The sequence below is a fragment of the Pleurodeles waltl genome, chromosome 7 (assembly GCF_031143425.1).
Source record: "Pleurodeles waltl isolate 20211129_DDA chromosome 7, aPleWal1.hap1.20221129, whole genome shotgun sequence".
In the NCBI taxonomy this organism is placed as follows: Eukaryota; Metazoa; Chordata; class Amphibia; order Caudata; family Salamandridae; genus Pleurodeles; species Pleurodeles waltl.
The window spans coordinates 1,059,625,839-1,059,651,814 of record NC_090446.1 but is presented as its reverse complement, the minus strand read 5'-3'; the positions used below and the strand labels follow the sequence as shown (position 1 = coordinate 1,059,651,814).

General features: G+C 44.5%; 1 protein-coding gene across 2 annotated transcripts in view; it reads right to left on the bottom strand.

Annotated features, from left to right (window-relative positions):
• The window catches only part of TEFM (transcription elongation factor, mitochondrial), a 103,753-nt gene that overhangs the window by 5,504 nt on the left and 72,273 nt on the right, over window positions 1-25,976 (bottom strand). For both annotated transcript variants that reach the window (XM_069199989.1, XM_069199990.1), the window contains exon 3: window positions 18,688-18,837. In XM_069199989.1, the coding sequence (XP_069056090.1) occupies window positions 18,688-18,837 (150 nt within the window). The remainder of the gene's footprint in view (window positions 1-18,687; window positions 18,838-25,976) is intronic.

Below are 25,976 nucleotides of genomic sequence, written 5' to 3'. Positions count from 1 at the left end.
GGCTCCTCGGGGTAGCCACCACCTGGGCAAGGGAGAGGGCTTCCTGGGGGGTCACTCCTGCACTGGAGTTCCGATCCTTCAGGTCCTGGGGGCTGCGGGTGCAGGGTCTTTTCCAGGCAGCGGGATCTGAGAGTCAGGCAGTCTGGGTCAGGGGGAGCCTCGGGATTCCCTCTGCAGGCATCGCTGTGGGGGCTCAGGTGGGACAATTTTGGTTACTCACAGTCTCGGAGTCGCCGGGGAGTCCTCCCTGAAGTGTTGTTTCTCCACAAGTCGAGCAGGGGGCGTCGGGTGCAGAGTTGCAAGTCTCACGCTTCTGGCGGGAAAACGCAGTCGTTTTAAAGTTGCTCCTTTGGAAACAAAGTTGCAGTCTTGGGTGAACAGGGCCGCTGTTCTCGGGAGTTTCTTGGTCCTTCTAGAGCAGGGCAGTCCTCTGAGGATTCAGAGATCGCTGGGCCTGGGAAAAGCGTCGCTGGAGCAGTTTTCTTCCGAAGGGGGGGAGACAGGCCGGTAGAGCTGGGGCCAAAGCAGTTGGTGTCTCTGTCTTCTCTGCAGGGTTTTTCAGCTCAGCAGTCCTCTTCTTCTTAGGTTGCAGGAATCTGAGTTCCTAGGTTCAGGGGAGCCCTTAAATACTAAATTTAAGGGCGTGTTTAGGTCTGGGGGGTTAGTAGCCAATGGCTACTAGCCCTGAGGGTGGGTACACCCTCTTTGTGCCTCCTCCCAAGGGGAGGGGGTCACATTCCTATCCCTATTGGGGGAATCCTCCATCTGCAAGATGGAGGATTTCTAAAAGTTAGAGTCACCTCAGCTCAGGACACCTTAGGGGCTGTCCTGACTGGCCAGTGACTCCTCCTTGTTATTCTCATTATTTCCTCCGGCCTTGCCGCCAAAAGTGGGGCCGTGGCCGGAGGGGGCGGGCAACTCCACTAGCTGGAGTGCCCTGTGGTGCTGGAACAAAGGGGGTGAGCCTTTGAGGCTCACCGCCAGGTGTTACAGCTCCTGCCTGGGGGAGGTGATAGCATCTCCACCCAGTGCAGGCTTTGTTACTAGCCACAGGGTGACAAAGGCACTCTCCCCATGTGGCCAGCAACATGTCTCGAGTGTGGCAGGCTGCTAAAACCAGTCAGCCTACACGGGTAGTTGGTTAAGGTTTCAGGGGGCACCTCTAAGGTGCCCTCTGGGGTGTAGTTTACAATAAAATGTACACTGGCATCAGTGTGCATTTATTGTGCTGAGAGGTTTGATACCAAATTCCCAGTTTCAAGTGTAGCCATTATGGTGCTGTGGAGTTCGTGTTTGACAGACTCCCAGACCATATACTCTTATGGCTACCCTGCACTTACAATGTCTAAGGATTGGCTTAGACACTGTAGGGGCACAGTGCTCATGCACTGGTGCCCTCACCTATGGTATAGTGCACCCTGCCTTAGGGCTGTAAGGCCTGCTAGAGGGGTGACTTATCTATACTGCATAGGCAGTGTGAGATTGGCATGGCACCCTGAGGGGAGTGCCATGTCGACTTACTCGTTTTCTCCTCACCAGCACACACAAGCTGACAAGCAGTGTGTCTGTGCTGAGTGAGGGGTCCCCAGGGTGGCATAAGATATGCTGCAGCCCTTAGAGACCTTCCATGGCATCAGGGCCCTTGGTACCAGGGGTACCAGTTACAAGGGACTTACCTGGATGCCAGGGTGTGCCAATTGTGAAAACAAAAGTACAGGTTAGGGAAAGAACACTGGTGCTGGGGCCTGGTTAGCAGGCCTCAGCACACTTTCAAATCAAAACATAGCATCAGCAAAGGCAAAAAGTCAGGGGGTAACCATGCCAAGGAGGCATTTCCTTACACAACCCCCCCCCCCCAAACGAAAGAGGATGAGACTAACCTTTCCCAAGAGAGTCTTCATTTTCTAAGTGGAAGAACCTGGAAAGGCCATCTGCATTGGCATGGGCAGTCCCAGGTCTGAGTTCCACTATAAAGTCCATTCCCTGCAGGGAGATGGACCACCTCAACAGTTTTGGATTTTCACCTTTCATTTGCATCAGCCATCTGAGAGGTCTGTGGTCAGTTTGAACTACAAAGTGAGTACCAAAGATGTATGGTCTCAGCTTCTTCAGGGACCAAACCACAGCAAAGGCCTCCCTCTCAATGGCACTCCAACGCTGCTCCCTGGGGAGTAACCTCCTGCTAATGAAAGCAACAGGCTGGTCAAGGCCATCATCATTTGTTTGAGATAAAACTGCCCCTATCCCATGTTCAGAGGCATCTGTCTGCACAATGAACTGCTTGGAGTAATCTGGAGCTTTTAGAACTGGTGCTGTGCACATTGCTTGTTTCAGGGTGTCAAAGGCCTGTTGGCATTCTAAAGTCCAGTTTACCTTCTTGGGCATTTTCTTGGAGGTAAGTTCTGTGAGGGCTGTCACTATGGATCCATATCCCTTCACAAACCTCCTGTAATACCCAGTCAAGCCAAGGAATGCCCTGACTTGAGTCTGGGTTTTTGGAGCTGCCCAGTCCAGAATAGTCTGGATCTTGGGCTGGAGTGGCTGAACTTTACCTCCACCTACAAGGTGTCCCAAGTAAACCACAGTTCCCTGCCCTATCTGGCATTTGGATGCCTTGATAGAGAGGCCTGCTGATTGCAGAGCCTTCAAAACCTTCTTCAGGTGGACCAGGTGATCCTGCCAGCTGGAGCTAAAGACAGCAATATCGTCAAGATAAGCTGCACTAAAGGACTCCAAACCAGCAAGGAGTTGATTCACCAACCTTTGGAAGGTGGCAGGGGCATTCTTTAAACCAAAGGGCATAACAGTAAACTGATAATGCCCAACAGGTGTGGAGAATGCTGTCTTTTCTTTTGCTCCAGGTGCCATTTTGATTTGCCAGTACCCTGCTGTCAAGTCAAAGGTACTTAAGAATTTGGCAGCACCTAATTTATCAATCAGTTCATCAGCCCTAGGAATGGGATGGGCATCTGTCTTGGTGACAGAATTAAGTCCTCTGTAGTCCACACAAAACCTCATCTCTCTCTTTCCATCTTTGGTGTGAGGTTTGGGACTAAGACCACTGGGCTAGCCCAGGGGCTGTCAGAGTGCTCAATTACTCCCAATTCCAGCATCTTGTGGACTTCCACCTTGATGCTTTCCTTAACTTGGTCAGACTGTCTGAAAATTTAGTTTTTGACAGGCATGCTGTCTCCTGTGTCCACATCACAGGTACACAGGTGTGTCTGACCAGGGGTTAGGGAAAAGAGCTCAGCAAACTGTTGCAGGACCTTCCTACAATCAGATTGCTGTTGGCTAGAGAGGGTGTCTGAATAGATCACTCCATCAACTGAGCCATCCTTAGGGTTTGATGAGAGGAGATCAGGGAGAGGTTCACTCTCAGCTTCCTGGTCCTCATCTGTCACCATCAACAGATTCACATCAGCCCTATCATGGAAGAGCTTAAGGCAGTTCACATGGATCACCCTCTTGGGGCTCCTGCTAGTGCCTAGGTCCACCAGGTAGGTGACCTGACTCTTCTTCTCTAGCACTGGGTAAGGGCCACTCCATCTGTCCTGAAGTGCCCTGGGAGCCACAGGCTCCAAAACCCAGACTTTCTGCCCTGGTTGAAATTCAACCATTGCAGCCTTTTGGTCATACCAAAACTTCTGGAGCTGTTGGCTGGCCTCAAGGTTTTTACTTGCCTTTTCCATGTACTCTGCCATCCTTGAATGAAGGCCAAGTACATAGTCCACTATGTCTTGTTTAGGCTCATGAAGAGGTCTCTCCCAGCCTTCTTTCACAAGAGCTAGTGGTCCCCTTACAGGGTGGCCAAACAGAAGTTCAAAGGGTGAGAACCCTACTCCCTTCTGAGGCACCTCTCTGTAAGCGAAAAGCAGACATGGCAAGAGGACATCCCATCTCCTTTTGAGTTTTTCTGGGAGCCCCATGATCATGCCTTTTAATGTCTTGTTGAATTTCTCAACAAGGCCATTAGTTTGTGGATGATAGGGTGTAGTGAATTTATAAGTCACTCCACACTCATTCCACATGTGTTTCAGGTATGTTGACATGAAGTTGGTACCTCTGTCAGACACCACCTCCTTAGGGAAGCCCACTCTGGTAAAGATACCAATGAGGGCCTTGGCTACTGCAGGGGCAGTAGTCGACCTAAGGGGAATAGCTTCAGGGTATCTAGTAGCATGATCCACTACTACTAGTATGTACATATTCCCTGAGGCTGTGGGAGGTTCAAGTGGACCCACTATGTCCACACCCACTCTTTCAAAGGGGACCCCCACCACTGGAAGTGGAATGAGGGGGGGCCTTTGGATGTCCACCTGTTTTACCACTGGCTTGACAGGTGGTACAGGAGACACAAAACTCCTTAACCTTCTGGGACATGTTGGGCCAGTAGAAGTGGTTGACTAGTCTCTCCCATGTCTTGGTTTGTCCCAAATGCCCAGCAAGGGGAATATCATGGGCTAAGGTCAGTATGAACTCTCTGAACTCCTGAGGAACTACCACTCTCCTAGTGGCACCAGGCTTGGGATCTCTTGCCTCAGTGTACAGGAGTCCATCTTCCCAATAGTCCCTATGTGTTCCACTTTTCTTGCCATTGGACTCTTCAGCAGCTTGCTGCCTAAGGCCTTCAAGAGAGGGACAGGTTTCTTGCCCCTTACACAACTGCTCCCTTGAGGGCCCCCCTGGGCCTAAGAGCTCAACCTGATAAGGTCCTAACTCCATAGGCTCAGTTCCCTCAGAGGGCAGAACCTCTTCCTGAGAAGAGAGGTTCTCTTTTGGTTGTTGTGTTGCAGCTGGTTTCCCAGTTGTCTTTCCTTTTCTCTTGGTAGGCTGGGCCCTTTTTCCAGACTCCAGCTCTACTTTTTCACCCTGAGCCTTGCACTGTGCCCTTGTCTTGACACACACCAGTTCAGGGATACCCAGCATGGCTGCATGGGTTTTCAGTTCTACCTCAGCCCATGCTGAGGACTCCAGGTCATTTCCAAGCAAACAGTCTACTGGGATATTTGAGGAGACCACCACCTGTTTCAGGCCATTGACCCCTCCCCACTCTAAAGTTACCATAGCCATGGGATGTACTTTAGTCTGATTGTCAGCGTTGGTGACTGAATAAGTTTGTCCAGCCAGGTATTGACCAGGGGAAACCAGTATCTCTGTCACCATGGTGACACTGGCACCTGTATCCCTCAGGCCTTCTACACTTGTCCCATTAATTAAGAGCTGCTGCCTGTATTTTTGCATGTTAGGAGGCCAGGTAGCCAGTGTGGCTAAATCCACCCCACCCTCAGAGACTAATGTAGCTTCAGTGTGACACCTGATTTGCTCTGGGCACACTGTTGATCCCACTTGGAGACTAGCCATTCCAGTGTTAGCTGGAGTGGAGTTGGAAGTGGTACTTTTCTTGGGACAGGCCTTGTCTCCAGTTTGATGTCCAGGCTGATTACAGCTACGACACCAGGCCTTTTTGGGATCAAAGTTTTTACCCTTGTACCCAAGATTGTTTTGTGAAGAGGCTCTAGGCCCACCCTTCTGTGCAGGTTTTTGGGGGCCTGAAGAAGACTCTTTACTATTTTTGTTTTTGGATGTCTCAACACTCTTCCCCTGGGGAGGCTTTGTGACCCCTTTCTTTTGGTCACCCCCTGTGGAAGTCTTGGTCACCCTAGTCTTGACCCAATGGTCCGCCTTCTTTCCCAATTCTTGGGGAGAAATTGGTCCTATGTCTACCAGATGCTGATGCAGTTTATCATTTGAACAATTACTTAATAGGTGTTCTTTCACATATAAATTGTACAGCCCATCATAATCATTAACACCACTGCCTTGAATCCAACCATCCAGTGTTTTTACTGAGTAGTCCACAAAATCAACCCAGGTCTGGCTCGAGGTTTTTTGAGCCCCCCTGAATCTAATTCTATACTCCTCAGTGGAGAATCCAAAGCCCTCAATCAGGGTTCCCTTCATGAGGTCATAAGATTCTGCATCTTTTCCAGAGAGTGTGAGGAGTCTATCCCTACACTTTCCAGTGAACATTTCCCAAAGGAGAGCACCCCAGTGAGATTTGCTTACTTTTCTGGTTACACAAGCCCTCTTAAAAGCTGTGAACCATTTGGTGATGTCATCACCATCTTCATATTTAGTTACAATCCCTTTAGGGATTTTCAACATGTATTTATGTTGCTGCCACCATTGATGGGACCTAGGCCCATCTCTTGTCTTTCCCTTTCTATGGCTAGGATCTGTCTTTCCAAAGCCAATCTTTTGGCCATCCTGGCTAGCAGGAGGTCCTCTTCACTGAGGCTATCCTCAGTGATTTCAGAGGTGCTGGCCCCTCCTGTGAGGGAAGCAGCATCTCTGACTATCACAGTTGGAATCAGGGATTGAGGGTCCCTGGGTTCCCTAGTTAGGACTGGAAGGTGGGAATTCTCCATGTCACTAACATCATCCTCTGGGTTGTCATCCTCAGAGGGGTTGGCTTTTTCAAACTCTGCCAAAAGCTCCTGGAACTGTTGTTTGGAGGGTCTTAAGCCAATTGTGATTTTCTTTATTTTGCAGAGTGACCTTAGCTCCCTCATCTTAAGATGGAGGTAAGGTGTGAGGTCGAGTTCCTCCACATTCACATCTGCACCAGGCATTATGTTTCTAAAAGTTGGAATACTTTTTAAGAATCTAAAACTAGTTCTAGAATCTAATTCAAACTTTCACAAAACTATTAACTCTAAAAGAAATGCTAACAGGGACTAACACAAGGACCTAGCAGGACTTCTAAGAATTTAGAAAAATAGTTCAAATTGTAAAAATCAATTTCTAATGACAATTTTTGGAATTTGTCGTGTGATCAGGTATTGGCTGAGTAGTCCAGCAAATGCAAAGTCTTGTACCCCACCGCTGATCCACCAATGTAGGAAGTTGGCTCTGTATGCACTATTTCAAAGTAAGGAATAGTATGCACAGAGTCCAAGGGTTCCCCTTATAGGTAAGATAGTGGCAAAAAGAGATAATACTAATGCCCTATTTTGTGGTAGTGTGGTCGAGCAGTAGGCTTATCAAAGGAGTAGTGTTAAGCATTTGTTGTACATACACACAGGCAATAAATGAGGAACACACACTCAGAGACAATTCCAAGCCAATAGGTTTTTGTATAGAAAAATATATTTTCTTAGTTTATTTTAAGAACCACAGGTTCAAATTCTACATGTAATACTTTGCATGAAAGGTATTGCAGGTAAGTACTTTAGGAACTTTGAATAATCACAATAGCATATATACTTTTCAAATAAAACACATATAGCTATTTTAAAACTAGACAGTGCAATTTTCACAGTTCCTAGGGGAGGTAAGTAATTGTTAGTTCTTGCAGGTAAGTAAACCACCTACGGGGTTCAAGTTTGGGTCCAAGGTAGCCCACCGTTGGGGGTTCAGAGCAACACCAAAGTTACCACACCAGCAGCTCAGGACCGGTCAGGTGCAGAGTTCAAAGTGGTGCCCAAAACACATAGGCTTCAATGGAGAAGGGGGTGCCCCGGTTCCAGTCTTCCAGCAGGTAAGTACCCGCGTCTTCGGAGGGCAGACCAGGGGTGTTTTGTAGGGCACCGGGGGGGACACAAGTTTAGCACAGAAAGTACACCCTCAGCAGCACGGGGGCGGCCGGGTGCAGTGTGCAAACACACGTCGGGTTTGTAATTGAAATCAATGGGAGACCAAGGGGTCTCTTCAGCGATGCAGGCAGGCAAGGGGGGGGGGGGGGCTCCTCGGGGTAGCCACCACCTGGGCAAGGGAGAGGGCTTCCTGGGGGTCACTCCTGCACTGGAGTTCCGATCCTTCAGGTCCTGGGGGCTGCGGGTGCAGGGTCTTTTCCAGGCGTCTGGATCTGAGAGTCAGGCAGTCGCGGTCAGGGGGAGCCTCGGGATTCCCTCTGCAGGAGTCGCTGTGGGGGATCAGGGGGGCCAATTTTGGTTACTCACAGTCTTGGAGTCGCCGGGGAGTCCTCCCTGAAGTGTTGTTTCTCCACAAGTCGAGCCAGGGGCGTCGGGTGCAGAGTTGCAAGTCTCACGCTTCTGGCGGGAAAACGCAGTTGTTTTAAAGTTGCTCCTTTGGAAACAAAGTTGCAGTCTTGGGTGAACAGGGCCGCTGTTCTCGGGAGTTTCTTGGTCCTTCTAGAGCAGGGCAGTCCTCTGAGGATTCAGAGGTCGCTGGTCCTGGGGAAAGCGTCGCTGGAGCAGTTTTCTTCCGAAGGGGGGGGGGGAGACAGGCCGGTAGAGCTGGGGCCCAATCAGTTGGTGTCTCCGTCTTCTCTGCAGGGTTTTTCAGCTCAGCAGTCCTCTTCTTCTTAGGTTGCAGGAATCCGAGTTCCTAGGTTCAGGGGAGCCCTTAAATACTAAATTTAAGGGCGTGTTTAGGTCTGGGGGGTTAGTAGCCAATGGCTACTAGCCCTGAGGGTGGGTACACCCTCTTTGTGCCTCCTCCCAAGGGGAGGGGGTCACATTCCTATCCCTATTGGGGGAATCCTCCATCTGCAAGATGGAGGATTTCTAAAAGTTAGAGTCACCTCAGCTCAGGACACCTTAGGGGCTGTCCTGACTGGCCAGTGACTCCTCCTTGTTATTCTCATTATTTCCTCTGGCCTTGCCTCCAAAAGTGGGGCCGTGGCCAGAGGGGGCGGGCAACTCCACTAGCTGGAATGCCCTGTGGTGCTGGAACAAAGGGGGTGAGCCTTTGAGGCTCACCGCCAGGTGTTACAGCTCCTGCCTGGGGGAGGTGATAGCATCTCCACCCAGTGCAGGCTTTGTTACTAGCCACAGTGTGACAAAGGCACTCTCCCCATGTGGCCAGCAACATGTCTCGAATGTGGCAGGCTGCTAAAACCAGTCAGCCTACACGGGTAGTTGGTTAAGGTTTCAGGGGGCACTTCTAAGGTGCCCTCTGGGGTGTAGTTTACAATAAAATGTACACTGGCATCAGTGTGCATTTATTGTGCTGAGAAGTTTGATACCAAACTTCCCAGTTTTCAGTGTAGCCATTATGGTGCTGTGGAGTTCGTGTTTGACAGACTCCCAGACCATATACTCTTATGGCTACCTTGCACTTACAATGTCTAAGGTTTGGCTTAGACACTGTAGGGGCACAGTGCTCATGCACTGGTGCCCTCACCTAAGGTATAGTGCACCCTGCCTTAGGGCTGTAAGGCCTGCAAGAGGGGTGACTTATCTATACTGCATAGGCAGTGTGAGGTTGGCATGGCACCCTGAGGGGAGTGCCATGTCGACTTACTCGTTTTGTCCTCACCAGCACACACAAGCTGACAAGCAGTGTGTCTGTGCTGAGTGAGGGGTCCCCAGGGTGGCATAAGATATGCTGCAGCCCTTAGAGACCTTCCCTGGCATCAGGGCCCTTGGTACCAGGGGTACCAGTTACAAGGGACTTACCTGGATGCCAGGGTGTGCCAATTGTGAAAACAAAAGTACAGGTTAGGGAAAGAACACTGGGGCTGGGGCCTGGTTAGCAGGCCTCAGCACACTTTCAAATCAAAACATAGCATCAGCAAAGGCAAAAAGTCAGGGGGTAACCATGCCAAGGAGGCATTTCCTTACAGGGGCTTAGATCGAAAAGAAGGAAGCAGAAAGATAAGCAAGCAAGATATAACAAGCATGAAACGCAGAGTCAGTCACAGATATCAAGGAAAGGAAAAGAAAGGGAGAAAAATATTTCCTCACAAGAGAGTGAGGAAAACCTGGACAGTGACTGGTTATCTTCTGATAACAGAGACAGGGGCGAGCCTGCTCGCAAATATGAAAGCATATATCCAGATTTCCCTTGGGCAAAAGTCAACAGGTTTAAATCAGACTAGGAAACTGGCCAAGCTCTGGTACAACCTTGGGCTCGTCGAGATAACAGACCACATGTTGATTTAGAAATACATTCGGAGCACAAAATATGCAAAAAGTTTGAGCCTTGGTTGACACCGGAGTGGAGGCCTCTTTGATTTACGGGAACCCTAAGAAGTTTAACAGACCGCATTACACCATCACAGGCTTGTTGGATGTAGGGGAGGCAGAACCCCCGCTGTACAAACCACAGTACAAATGAAAATTGGGAGAGCAGCAGCAAAAAGAGAATATGCTGTGCCGATTGTGCCTTTTTTAGAATACATACTTGGAACTGACATTTTGAAAGGAATGACTTTGTATTTGGATGATGGTTGCTATCAGTTTGGAATAAAATGATACATTTCAGTGGCTGCCATGAAAGTAGGTCGTTTAAAAATTCCCCCCAGTGAAGGTGCCTTTGGCAACTAAGGTAATTCATTTGAAACAGTACCACATTCCTAGAGGGCATGATGAAATAAGTGAAACCATAAAAGACATGGTTGAGGCTGGTGTAATAGCTCCAACTACCACTGAATGGAACAATCCTCTATGGCCTGTGGGCAAATTTGACGGGCGGTACAGAATGACAATTGATTACTGCGAGCTGAATAAATATACACCTCCTTTGACAGCCGCGGTCCCAGACACGATCACTTTGATTGAACAGATACAGAAACATGCAGGGACATGGTACGCTACCATCGATCTCGCCAATGCGTTCTTCTCAATACCATTGGCTTCAGAATGTCAAGATCAATTTTCCTTTTCCCATAGTGGCAGACAATTTAAAATGTTATCTTTGCCCATGGGGTACTTACATAGTCCCACTATTTGTCACCGGCTGGTGGCAGAGTACCTGGATGAAGTGTGTGTCATTCCAGGTGTGCAACTGACCCATTGCATTGATGATGTGATGATTCAGGGAGAGACGGAAGAACAAAGTGCAGAATCAGTTGGAGAGAGTAGTGGAACTCTTGCAGAGTAAGGGGTGGATGATTAACACAGATAAGACACAATTACCATCTCAAAATGTGAAGTTTCTAGGCATTCAGTGGAACTAGGGACACAGAGAGATGTTACCACAAGCAAAGCAAAAGATTCTTGAGTTTGCCACACCCCGCACTAAGCAGGAGCCACAGAAATTCATTGGATTGTTTGGTTTTTGGAGACCGCACATTCCTCATTTGAGTCAGATTTTGTCCCCTCTGTACAAAGTGACAAGGAAGAAACATGAGTTTGAATTGGGTGAAGAGCAGCAGCGTGCTTTAGATTTGGCAAACAAAGCAATTCAACAGGCCTTAGACTTGAGGCCAGTGCAGGATGGAGACATTGAGTTACATGCAACTGTTCAGGGACAATATGCAAATTGGAGTATGTGGCAAAAACAGGGAAGGACGAGGGTGCCCCTGGGGTTTTGGACCAGAAAACTACCTGACTCTGGGGAGTGCTATACTCCTTTTAAAAAACAGCTTTTGGCCTGTTATTGGACTCTAGTGGATACTGAGCAAATAACATTCTGTCATAATGTAATTCTGAGACCTCAGATCCTAATTATGCAGTGGGTAATGAGTTCACCTAAATCTCACCATATAGGACATGCACAAGAGGCTAGCAACATATGCTGGAAATGGTACATACAAGACAGGGCACGAGTAGGACCGGCAGGCATTGCAGCCCTACATGAACAGATGTCACAAGCCCCTTTACAGGATGAGGAAAGGGTGCAGGCGGTACCACAGGTAAAAGAGTCACCAGTAACATGGGGTGCGCCATTTGAATCCTTGTCCTCTGAGGAAAAGAAACATGTGTGGTTCACGGATGGTTCATCCAAATATATGGGTACCAAAAGACATTGAAAAGCAGTGTCATACAATCCAGTTACCAAAAAGCTGCCGACCACCACAGAAGAAGGAAAAGGTAGCCAATATGCAAAATTGTATGCTGTGTATCAGGCTCTAAAGCAAGAGCTGCCTGGGATTGTCACATTTACACTGATTCTAGGTCTACTGCCAAAGGGTTATCCACCTGGCTTCCCACATGGCATGCACGTAACTGGTTCATTCACTCAAAGGAGGTGTGGAGCAAAGAGTTGTGGCAGGAAATTTGAGAAATGTTAGAACAAAGTAAAGTCACACTTTATCATGTGGATGTTCATCGTCCCATTGACTCATTAGAACAATGGTTCAATTCCCTTGCAGACGATAAAGTCAAAATTTCAGAGACAGAAGTGGCAATACCACATTCTGACTTGGTGAGGATGGCTAAATGGGTGCACCAAAAATGTGGACACCTGTGAGAAAAGGCCACTTACAGGTGGGCAGAGATTAGAAGGATGCACATTCTACTAGACTTGATGAAAACTGCAATTTTGCAATGTCCTATTTGTCAGCACACACAACAGAGAACTGTCCCGCAAACTGTTAAAGGTCAGTTGGGGAGAGGAAAGTTACCAGGACAGATATGGCAAATTGATTACACTGGACCACCACCGATTAGTTGCGGGTGTCAATACACCCGCACCGTAGTGGACACTTATTCTGGATACTTGATTGCTGTCCCTTGCAAACGTGCTACGCAGCACAATACTATCACAACTCTGGAGTTGTTAATGTTATACTATGGAGTACCACTCTAGATCCAGAGTGACAGTGGGTCACACTTCAAAGGCAAATTGGTACAGGACTACTGTTCTCAGCACAATATTGAGTGGATATATCATATTCCTTATTATCCACATGCCTCAGGACTGATTGAGAGAATGAATGGTTTACTGAAAGCTCAATTGCAAAAATTATCTGATGGAACTTTGAAAAACTGGAGAGAGCATTGAAATGAAGCACTCCCGAATCTGAACAATAGAATGCGAATGTTAACTCCAGCTTTGCAGATACAACCACATGTGGCCACCATTACCATCACATACTGGGAAATAAAATGTGGAGCATTAGCTACTTACAGAACTACACCCAAATCTGCAGGTCTCGACTTACATGCTTTACAAGCTTACAGACTAAAACCCCGAGACATAGTGTTGTGTGAAACAGGTGTTTTGGGGATACAGATTGCCCCAGAGCATTTTGGATTGATTGCTCCCAGATCTGAGTTGGCCCTTAAAGGTTTTCAGGTTTTAGGGGGAGTGATTGATGCAGATTACCAAGGAGAGATCAAAGTTATTCTGTTAAATAGTGGAGAAGTTGACTTATTCATTCAAATTGCATACAGGATTGCCCAACTTGTCATAATTCCAGGGTATGGAGGATTGGTAAGGAAGGGGACCGCCCCAGCCCTTCTTACTGTACATGGGGAGGGAGGCATTGGTTCCAATGATAAAAACCCTGGTGCAAAAGTGTGGGTTGAATTCCCAAATGGCCCTACAGAACTTGCAGAAATTATAGCAAAGGGCCCCAACAATGTTCTGTTGATCATGAAACCAGGACAGGAAAAATGGGAACATATTCCAGCTGATAAATGTTATGTGCGAGAATGATCATACTTGTTTCTTTTACAGGCCATACTACAGCTTGTTTTTGCTGCAAGTGTTCCGTGTGGTCTCCTTTTGGGCGTTTGCGGTCGGGAGGGACCCAACACCCCCAATCTCAACTTGATTGATCAACCACGTCGTGCAACACATTTACTGCATCTGAATGACATTTGGATTAATTTAGCGCAGACGGTGCTCAACAGATCCGACTTTTGCATGGGCACCATGCAAAGCACCGTGGACGTTTTGTCAACATGTTTGATCGCCATACCAACGCCAACAAGCATCTTGTTAGAAATTTTCAATGCTACTAATCGTGACAAAGACGTGCAAGAACATGATGTTGAAATCCACTTCAGTCCCTATGAATACTGCAGGGACTGTCAGGAGACAACCAACGAAAAGTGTGATAATCTCACTCATATAATCACCTACAACATTACTCCCTGTGACGTGTGTTACTACATGTCCTGTAATTCTCATGACATCGGAAAATGCATTAAGTTGTGCATAGAAAAGAAAACATCAACCTCTCAAAACTTACCATGGGAACACAGAGTTTTGTGTTTTTACCAAACGGACAGACATTGCAAAAATATGTCGAGTCACATGGTTTGTCGTCATCTAGTGACTGCCACCAGTCACATTAAACATGTCAAGTTGCCAGTTGGCTGGCTGTTTTCGTGTGGAAACCTGACTTTCACTTACATTCCAGCTAACATGACGGGTGGGCCGTGTACCTTTACACAACTGGGACTCATGATGTTTCCATCTAACTCAATACATACTCGCTATCCCAGAGATGTTACGCAAATAGATGAAAATTGCGATTCGGATTATCAACTATTATCACAATCACAGTCTCTAAGCTTAAGTCTTTCCATTGTAGGCGTGCCTGGTTTAACTGTAAAGAACACCAGGCTAATCAATAAGTTAGCGTGTTTAATAGTTAAAAATATTAACCATACTTCAATGGCTTTATCTGAATTTTTACTAGATGTGCGTGGTACCAGGAAAGCTGCATTACAAAACAGAGCTGCTATTGACTATCTTTTGCTAAAACACAATCATGGCTGTAATGAGTTTGAAGGCATGTGTTGTTTCAATCTTTATGACCATTCTAAATCAATCCAGGCCCACATTGATACACTACATACATTAGTGAAAGGGGTAAAGCAGGATATAGATCAGGGATTGTGGGACTGGTTATTTCAATGGTTACCTGATTTTGGACACGTACGCAAAGTTTTGGGTAGAATTTTTGTAGCATTAGTTCTTATTATATCATTATGCTGCTGTATACAATGTATTCCTAATTTGCTTGCAGTGTTTAGACCAAAAAAAGTAGATTTTAAATCTGTAGGGTACACGACACACTGGTCAAAGGGTGGAATGTAATCTTATTCGGGTATTGACCACTGATGTCGTGTCACACCGCTTTGCACCTGGCTTAGTTGCCTATTGTCTCTGGTTATGGACTCCATTTTGTATTCAGCTTAGCTTCACCGCCACGTTAAAGTATTTTTCAGTGCAAACATGTTATGCAATGTGTTTTTCTCCTTCTACGGGTTTTCTTTCTCACTGAAGAGCTAGGGCTGGTACACAACATGTAGGAGGTGAGCAGTTAGTACGATAAGGCCGTAACAAGCTAGTGTTTATCATAGGCAAGAGAACAGTTTGACTTTGGGAGGCATGCCTTGGGACGATGGCCAGCTCCCGACGCATTCCTTTCCAGGTCTACCTAAACTAGCCAGCATTTGTGAATATTTTCATCTGAGAGGGAGGGTCTTCTAGAAGGCTCTTTTGTGGTTGTTTAAGCTATAAAAAGATGGCCCTGTTCAGTAGCGATGAATTCCGAGACCACGGTCAGGATTGGACGTCAAATGCCTGACATTGTTCCCGTGAGGATCTCTTTCTCGCAGTTGAACGGGGTCGTCTTCTTGCTGGCATGAGAAAGATGAAGCATCTGGCATTTTTATTAATTATTTGCTTTGCACTGCATATGAATATATATCTATATAAAGTGTTTGTATCCTATCATGTATATATTTGCCGTTTACAGATTGAGGGTTCTTTATACATGATCTTACGTTGTTGTTGCACATTTTGAAAGTACACTTTTTACTATTCAAACCTTCCTCCACGAACCTTGTAAAAAGCTATAATAAATGTCTTCTTCAGATTAAGAAGTGCATTCCAAAGAATCTTTTCGACTCCTTTTAGTGTGTATATCTTGGCTCAGTCGAAAATAAAGCAAAACAGATGCCAATAGCATCACTTGAATTTCTCTGTAAGAATCATGTAAAGATCTGCAGCGTTCCATGCAAAGGAGGCAAAATAAGATGGACTCAAAGCCATCATTACAAAATGAAATAGCAGAGGAAAAAGAAGCACAAATATTCAACTACCCACCAGTGATGATCGGAGGCCTTGAAAGCCTGTGTCATGTTGATAATTGCCAAACTTTGTTGCGGTGTCCATCTACAGAGGGTCAGATATTCAAGTGTTCGTAGGGTGAACCAATACAATACTGCCTTATGAACAGGGAGCCTTGTGGAGGCCTAAATATCATTTGCAATTCTTTCAAAAGAAACGGAGAGATCTATTATGTCAGGATAAATCACAACAAAGAGGTTTACAACTGATGAACAGCAATTACTGATGACATAGGCCCTCAAATGCAGCCAACACAGCAGAGAAAAGTTATGATGCACTCAAGAAAGTAAGCTTGTATGGGGGCATGCCAAAGTTGGAAATGTTGTCAAGGGACTGGGGGAAGGAAGAAGTTACTTATCTGTAACATACTTGTGGAATTGCAGATTCGTATTCTTCACATTTTCCTACTGTCTTCTGTCAAGTCTAAACTATTTTCACATTGTTTACTAATTTATAGTCAGAGGTCTTTAGTTTCCATTTCAGGCGTGTGTCGAATTACTCATCATCACATTCCCTGAAACCCACAATGCATACTCTTCGCTAAAGAACTATAATGAACGCCAAACGTCATGAAGTCAGGAGAGTACCTCTGTGAAAGCGGAATTACACTAACAGTTTAAATGAAAGGAGAACATTTTATCTTTTGTGGGTCTTTTGGGGAGAAGGACTTCTAGAAGAACACCAAAAGGAGCCAAAAATAAGGTATCTGTGGAATGTTCTAGGGGGGATGTACATGATTAAAGTCAATTACCATTTTGAGAATTTGAGTGTACTAATACTGAAGAATTTGGGACTCCAAAAATCCCACAGAATCCTACCTAGCCTTGGAAAATGACTTTAAAATCCAGATTTACACCCAACATTTACAACACTATACATTTCAAAATCCATCTAGATTATTTTTCTTTTGATATTAACATCTAAGAAATAGAATAAAAAAATCCAGGTCTTATAGAGGACCAACCTTAACAAGAGGATCATCCTTGTAAGGTACCGCAACTCAATACAGAAGATCGATATCGAAAAGAGTTTCAATATCTAAGAAGATAGAACACCAAAAAGACATTAGGCCTCCAAAACATGTTTGACATGCAGATTATAAGAGTTAAAAAGATCATAACTGTGAATTGGTACGCAAGCCTCCACTCACTCATACTGTAGATGATACAAGATCTTCACACACATTGACCCAAAGATAGGCCATCATTTTGTGCAATAAACAAACAAGCACCTGTTCCCCAGACTTGGAACAGAAAAGGCCAGCTCACCATTGAGGAAGACATTTCCTTTTAACTTAAATGTTTTTCGAATATGATAGTTTCTAAGACAATGATGGTTGCACATGGCTCAATCACCTTCAGCCTCATGCAGTCGGAGTTAGGAGGAAGGTGAACATGGGGAACAGCTGGGTGAGGAAAAAAAAAGAATATCATACTTGGAACAAGTTTCATAGTGCTACCATGGAAGAATATGGAATCTTACACCATTGAGGAATCACCCACTAAACTAAATCCCATGAGGCTATCCAGTGGAGTACTTTGTCATTGTTCAGAAAGGATGATGAGGCCCTTATGGAGATACTGACATGATTATCTTCACCTACATCTGTGAATTTTAAGAGCTCAGTCAAGGCGATATCTGTCAAATAACATGACCTGATACATATCCGAGACCATGTGCTACGAAATGTTATAGTAGTCCATACTGAAGATAAACATTTACTGACAGAAGAGTGCCAAGGAAAGTTGCGTCAAGGCAAAATTAGCAAACACCTTGATTCAACTAATCATGGAGAATATTTATCTTATTTAGTAGGAAATCAAAGTAGCCCACTGTGTGAAGGAGGAAAGGTACGAGACACAAAAGGGCCACAAGAAGGTATTCCTGTACCACTACTAGTCCAACAGAGAAAAGCGTCTGCGAAGCCAACTAATCCTGGGTGCTTCAAGAGTAAAAACTGAGAACACCAGTTATATGTGTTTTGTATTCAACAGAAGCAGAAATGTGTAGTCATTGTACTTACTTCTCTGAATGCAAGATAAGTGATCTAACATGTTTCCTAATGAACTACTGATAGCTGTAGGCAGAGCTGGCTTGGTTTTCACTGAAAAGATGATGGTGAAGCAGCTGATGGTTTCATGTGCAGTCACAAGATAAAACAGAGATGAACATAAGACATCTCTGTTGTCATGAGCAAGTAAGCATGGTCTTGGAGTTGGTTACTCATCATCGTCCTAGATAAACCGTATCGATATCAACCACAGATCCAGCACATGTTTGAGTAGTCGCAGGAGTGAGTGAACCAGGATCCTGAGACACAAAAGGGACCTCTGGTAACCTGATCTGGTTCCAGGTAGTTTCAAGTGCAGTTATATTTGCCTCGGTCCACTATATAACCTTTCCTACTACCAAAGCGCACATGGAGTTAGAGTAGGTGTGTGTGTAGGTAGGCGTGTGTGCAGGTGTGTGTGGTATTGAAGAAGACACTTCATGCCAGCAGGCACCTTTAAGAAAGCAGCAGGTTTTGGTCCAATCGGTACTGTGGATGAAGAAATAGGATGGAAACCAGAGGAAGCTTTGGATGTAGGCTCATAATTTACGCTGAAACTTGGTAGATCATTAGACCTTTGTACCCCAGCCCTGGTGGGCTTAGGAACATCTCAGTATCTGTAAACCTTCAGAATGACCCATAAGAGAGGGAGACAATGAAGTGCTAAAATAATTGCTCCAATACTGCCAAAATATTCTCAAAAGTCCCTGTGCAGAACTGAAGGGGTTGGAATCCAAGATTATTAGGGATTCCACAATGAGTAAAATAAACATTTTTCATTAATTTATTCAAATACCCATTAGCATGTTTGTTATATCTTACATAACACATATAACAAACAGTTTTCTACTTACATCTTCTAAGTAAACTGATGCCAAGTAGGTCCCTTTCATGAACCGAAAGCATTCCTGTTGCTGCCAATCAAGAACTGTTAGCCTGCGATCAACATGTGCCCATGCGATTTTGTGGGTACCAAAAACAATGGATACGATGCTCTCAGCAGCCTAAGAAAATAAAAACAAGCATGTCAAGATATTTTATGGCTAGCATGCTAAAGTTAACACGTACAAAAGTAAATACCTTGCAGACGGTTCATACAGCTCATTTTGCACTACATATGGCAACAAGCCTAAATTAGGTAAAACTCTGCATGACCCTTTGAATTTTAGTGTATGGTGGTGAAGGTTCAAGCAAGTACTGCTTTTAACCTAGACTATTTTAAAATAGCAATTTTATGAGGCCTTCAACGCAATCAGGATTCTGCATAAAAGAATGTTACCACATATTTACTAACATGCAAAATGTTTTTGTAGAGCAGGAAAATGATCCACTTCTGTAGCAGAAACATCTTCTTTAAATCTGTAAAAAATCTCTGGATATTTTTAAATGTCCCTGTCCTCAAACTCTAAGTATCTAGCTTTAAGCATTAAAATCCATGGCTGTCCCATTTTTGCTGTGCCCCTCTACTAGTACAATTGTGCGTGTATACAAGTTGTGTGCTGATCTTCATTCTACATGTTAGTCTTTCAACTTTTTCTTTAGTTTTATACATTTGTTTAATAGATTCTCTGGGAGTCTCTCTTTCAACTTCTTGCTTCCCTAGTAGTCTTTCTCTGTAGCAGACACCGTTTTTATCACTTGTTATCTATCAGTAGCTTTCGTCAAGTCGCTCGTTTTCCCATTGTTTTGTTGTTTTTATACCTCTTGACCAGCATCTGCTGCCCTCCCCCGATACACGCCATGCAGCTGACTGGAACCTCTTAACTGCAGACAAAGCCGACTGCCTCCTCAGCTTGCTTAACATTGCAACAGCCTTTGACAGAGTTCATCGTGAAGACCACATCCTACCCACGAGCATGCAATTCAGAAACAACATTAACATTTTTTGATGGCCCTCATTCTGCCTGTGCAATTAGCACCAACTCATCCAGATGGGCACTTGTAGATCAGTTCGGCTAACACTGACCTACAGTTCCTCTCCCCATGATCTTCAACCTATAAAAGGAACTGCTTGGAGAAAGCCTCGCCAACCATGAGATCAGAGGTCACCAATTTCCAAAGGCCCCCCCCCCCAAAACTTTATTTCAAAATCCCCACAATCTAGAACAAGGATTAACTCAAAAGCTGTTTTTTCATCTTGCAAGCACCACACCAGCCAAGATCAGATTCCAAAAAGACTTTAAAAAAAAAAAAAAAAAAAAAAAGCCACACCACACATTCACTTTTAACCCCACCTCTCATCCAAAAGACAAGTCACATGAAAACGCAAAGATCTTGAAAGCATCTATTACTCTAATAGATAATCAATCTATACTTACCTGAAGGACACAGAAATCTAGTTCTAATCCTATCACACCTGGATCTGCAACGCCCAGGGTGGCAGTGTTCCCACAAACCCAATGAACAGCATCCACCACTGTTCTGCAGTTCAGACTTTGGCAATAGGACTGCATGTTTAGGATGTCAGCACTGCAGAGTGTGGGAGACTAGGTGCAACCCACGCCGTTAGTAGCTGTCTGCCTTATTCCTTGCTAGCTCACACTGCCTCACCCAAACCTACCGGGTTAAGAGGTGATTATGGCAACCTGAACATAACACTCAGAGAATCCGTGGAAACAAATAATTTCCCTTTTGATAAGTTACTCACATATGCCAAGGCGAGACACAAAGATGCAAGATACTTTTTCAATACATTTAGTGAAAATCGTAGGCAATATGAGCTACCTACGGGTAGGCAAGTGAATATTAAGTAAATATATAAATTGCAACTCAGATTTCGCTATTTATGTAATTGAATGCCCGTGTGGATTGCAATATGTTGGAAGCACAATTTTTCCCCTGAAAAAACTCATCCTTGAGCATTGGAGAGCAATATTGAACAAGGATGCTGCTTATCCAGTAGCGCAACACTGCAATCTGATACACGATGGCTAAGTAGAAAAGATGAAATTCTTTGGTATAGACAGGATTCTGGGCACTCCGAGGGGTGGGGACAGAGAAAAACAATTAAGGAAATTGGAGTCAGAATACATTATTCAGCTGAATAGCGACATCCTTGGGGATTAAACAAGGATGAAGAACTTTTTATTCATATTGGTTAGTCAGATGGTATAGAGATATGTGAAAATTTGAACAGTTTCAGATCAGGTTACTTTTTATTTTTCAATTTAATTTCAACCTGATGATTCTATTGGTTTATATAGAGGGAAAAAAAATGTTTGTGGCTCATCCAATTATTTAAATCAATATGGTCTATTACACGATATTGTTTAGATGGGTTAGGCTATATGTGATGGATATCTAAAATTACAACATAATAATCATGAATTAAATTATAGATATAAAAAATAAAAAAGGATTTTTTCTAGGTCTATGGACTAGTGGATATATAGAAAATAGGAGGGGCCACATTTGTTGTATGTTTGTAAGAAGGGCCAAGGAAGAAGACCGTGATGGTTGAAACGCGTCACCCTATGGTTTGTTCAATGGAATTAATAAAGGCCAGTAATCTGCATGGAGTGCCAGAGTTTGAAAAAAAATATATATATATATATATATATATGGAAAATGTCACTTACCCAGTGTACATCTGTTCGTGGCATTAGTCGCTGCAGATTCACATGCTGTGCACATCCCGCCATCTGGTGTTGGGCTCGGAGTGTTACAAGTTGTTTTTCTTCGAAGAAGTCTTTTCGAGTCACGAGACCGAGGGACTCCTCCCATTTCGACTCCATTGCGCATGGGCGTCGACTCCATCTTAGATTGTTTTGCCCGCAGAGGGTGAGGTAGGAGTTGTGTATGCTAGTAATAGTGCCCATGCAATGGAGTGAATACGTATGTACATAATGAAGTTTAAAGTAATATATTTACAAATGTTCAAGATAAACTTCTAAACGGCTACAGGCTCCTGGGGAGGCGGGTGGGCACATGTGAATCTGCAGCGACTAATGCCACAAACAGATGTACACTGGGTAAGTGACATTTTCCGTTCGATGGCATGTGTAGCTGCAGATACACATGCTGTGCATAGACTAGTAAGCAGTTATCTCCCCAAAAGCGGTGGTTCAGCCTGTAGGAGTTGAAGTTGTTTGAAATAATGTTCGTAGTACAGCTTGACCTACTGTGGCTTGTTGTGCAGTTAACACATCTACACAGTAGTGTTTGGTAAATGTATGAGGGGTAGACCATGTTGCTGCCTTACATATTTCGTTCATTGGAATATTTCCTAGAAAGGGCATGGTAGCACCTTTCTTTCTGGTTGAGTGTGCCTTTGGTGTAATATGCAGCTCTCTCTTTGCTTTAAGATAGCAGGTTTGAATACACTTAACTATCCATCTAGCAATGCTTTGTTTAGAAATTGGATTCCCTGTATGAGGTTTTTGGAAAGCAATAAATAGTTGTTTTGTTTTTCGAATTAGTTTTGTTCTGTCAATGTAGTACATTAGCGCTCTTTTGATGTCTAATGTATGCAGTGCTCTTTCAGCTACAGAATCTGGCTGTGGGAAGAACACTGGTAATTCTACTGTTTGTTTCAAGTGGAACGGTGAGATCACTTTTGGTAAACATTTTGGATTTGTCCGTAGAACTACTTTATGCTTGTGTATTTGAATAAATGGTTCTTGTACGGTAAATGCTTGAATTTCACTCACTCTTCTTAGAGATGTGATGGCAATCAAAAATGCAACTTTCCATGTTAAGTATTGCATTTCACAAGAGTGCATGGGCTCAAAAGGTGGACCCATGAGTCGTGTTAAGACAATGTTGAGGTTCCATGAAGGAACTGGTGGTGTTCGTGGTGGTATAATTCTCTTTAGGCCTTCCATAAATGCTTTTATGACTGGTATCCTAAATAATGAAGTTGAGTGCGTAATTTGCAGGTAGGCTGAAATTGCGGTAAGATGTATCTTTATTGAAGAGAAAGCTAGCTTTGACTTTTGCAATTGTAGTAAGTATCCTACTATATCTTTGGCAGATGCGTGTAAGGGTTGAATTTGATTATTATGGCAGTAATAAACAAATCTTTTCCACTTATTTGCATAGCAGTGTCTAGTGGTAGGTTTCCTAGCTTGTCTTATGACCTCCATACATTCTTGTGTGAGGTCTAAGTGTCCGAATTCTAGAATTTCAGGAGCCAAATTGCTAGATTCAGCGATGCTGGATTTGGATGTCTGATCTGTTGTTTGTGTTGTGTTAACAGATCTGGTCTGTTTGGTAGTTTGACATGAGGTACTACTGAGAGGTCTAGTAGTGTTGTGTACCAAGGTTGTCTTGCCCATGTTGGTGCTATTAGTATGAGTTTGAGTTTGTTTTGACTCAATTTGTTTACTAGATATGGAAGGAGTGGGAGAGGGGGAAAAGCATAAGCAAATATCCCTGACCAGCTCATCCATAACGCATTGCCCTGAGACTGATCTTGTGGGTACCTGGATGCGAAGTTTTGGCATTTTGAGTTTTCCTTTGTTGCAAATAGATCTATTTGTGGTGTTCCCCACATTTGGAAGTAAGTGTTTAGTATTTGGGGGTGAATCTCCCATTCGTGGATCTGTTGGTGATCCCGAGAGAGATTGTCTGCTAACTGGTTCTGAATTCCTGGAATAAATTGTGCTATTAGGCGAATGTGGTTGTGAATCGCCCAATGCCATATTTTCTGTGTTAGGAGACACAACTGTGTCGAGTGTGTCCCTCCCTGTTTGTTTAGGTAATACATTGTTGTCATGTTGTCTGTTTTGACAAGAATGTGTTTGTGGCTTATTATGGGTTGAAATGCTTTGAGCGCTAGAAATACCGCTAACTGTTCTAAGTGACTTATGTGAAACTGTTTTTGCTGTATGTCCCATTGTCCTTGGATGCTGTGTTGATTGAGGTGTGCTCCCCACCCTATCATCGAAGCATCTGTTGTTATTACGTATTGTGGCACTGGGTCTTGGAAAGGCCGCCCTTGGTTTAAATTTATACTGTTCCACCATTGAAGCGAGATGTATGTTTGGCGGTCTATCAACACGAGATCTAGAAGCTGACCCTGTGCTTGTGACCATTGTGATGCTAGGCACTGTTGTAAGGGCCGCATGTGCAACCTTGCGTTTGGGACAATGGCTATGCATGAAGACATCATGCCTAGTAGTTTCATCACCAGTTTGACTTGTATCTTTTGTTTTGGATACATGGTCTGTATTACATTGTGAAATGTGTGAACTCTTTGTGGACTTGGAGTGGCAATTCCTTTTGCTGTGTTGATTGTCGCTCCTAAATATTGCTGTGTTTGACACGGCAGAAGGTGTGACTTTGCGTAGTTGATTGAGAAACCTAGTTTGTGGAGGATTTCTATGACATATCTTGTGTGTTGTGAACACCGTCTTAGCGTGTTGGTTTTGATTAACCAATCGTCTAGGTACGGGAACACATGTATTTGCTGCCTTCTGATATGTGCAGCTACTACTGCTAGGCATTTTGTAAAAACTCTTGGTGCAGTTGTTATTCCGAATGGCAACACTTTGAATTGGTAATGTATCCCTTGGAATACAAACCTTAGGTACTTTCTGTGTGAAGGATGTATTGGTATATGGAAATATGCATCCTTTAGGTCTAGTGTTGTCATGTAGTCTTGTTGTTTGAGCAGTGGGATTACGTCTTGTAATGTAACCATGTGAAAGTGATCTGATTTGATGTAGGTATTTAATGTTCTGAGATCTAGTATAGGTCTCAGACTTTTGTCTTTTTTGGGTATCAGAAAGTACAGGGAGTAAACTCCTGTGTTTATTTGTTGTTTTGGTACTAATTCTACTGCTTCTTTCTGTAGCAATGCCTGAACTTCTAGTCCTAGAAGATCTATATGTTGTTTTGACATATTGTGTGTTTTCGGTGGGACGTTTGGAGGGAATTTGAGAAATTCTATGCAATAACCATGCTGGATAATTGCTAAGACCCAAGTGTCTGTTGTTATTTCCTCCCAATGTTTGTAAAACTTGGTTAGTCTCCCCCCCACAGGTGTTATGTGTTGGGGATTTGTGACCTTGAAGTCACTGCTTGTTTGGAGGACTTTGGGACTTGGAACTTTCCTCTATTCCTTTGAAATTGTCCCCCTCTATATTGTCCCCTAAAACCTCCCCGCTGATACTGGCTCTGGTAAGTGGGCTTTGTTTGTGAGGTTGTGGCTTCTGTGGTTTGCCCTCGAAAACCCCCTCGAAATTGTGTCTTTCGAAATGTGCCTCTGCTCTGTGGGGAGTAGAGTGCGCCCATGGCTTTGGCCGTGTCAGTGTCTTTCTTAAGTTTTTCGATCGCAGTGTCCACCTCCGGCCCAAACAACTGCTGTCCGTTGAATGGCATATTCAGCACAGCTTGCTGTATCTCTGGTTTAAATCCTGATGTACGCAGCCATGCATGTCTCCTTATTGTTACTGCTGTGTTGACAGTTCTAGCAGCTGTGTCTGCAGCATCCATTGCTGACCGGATCTGATTATTGGAGATGTCCTTCTTCTACTACTTGCTGCGTTCTTTTTTGGAACTCCTTGAGTAAATATTCAATAAAGTGTTGCATCTCATCCCAATGGGCCCTATCATATCTGGCTAACAAAGCTTGCGAATTTGCAATACGCCACTGGTTTGCTGCCTGTGCCGCCACCCTTTTGCCTGCAGCGTCGAATTTTCGACTTTCTTTATCTGGAGGTGGTGCATCTCCTGAAGTATGAGAGTTGGCTCTTTTGCGCGCTGCTCCCACCACAACAGAGTCTGGTGTTAGCTGTTGTGTAATGTACACTGGGGGTCTGTTGGTGGCGGTTTATATTTTTTATCTACTCTTTGAGTAATGGCTCTCCCTTTAACAGGCTCCTCAAACACTTGTTTGGAGTGTTTTAGCATTCCAGGTAGCATAGGAAGACTCTGATATTGGCTGTGTGTGGACGACAGTGTATTAAAAAGAAAGTCGTCTTCAATGGGCTCTGAATGAAGGCTGACATTATGAAATGCCGCTGCTCTTGACTCCACCTGTGCGTAGCCTGTACTATCCTCTGGTGGCGATGGTCTAGCTGGATAGCATTCCGGACTATTATCTGACACTGGTGAGTCATAAAGGTCCCATGCGTCAGGGTCATCTTGATTCATTCCTGTATGAGTTGGGGATTGCATCATTAGTGGAGTGGCTACCGGT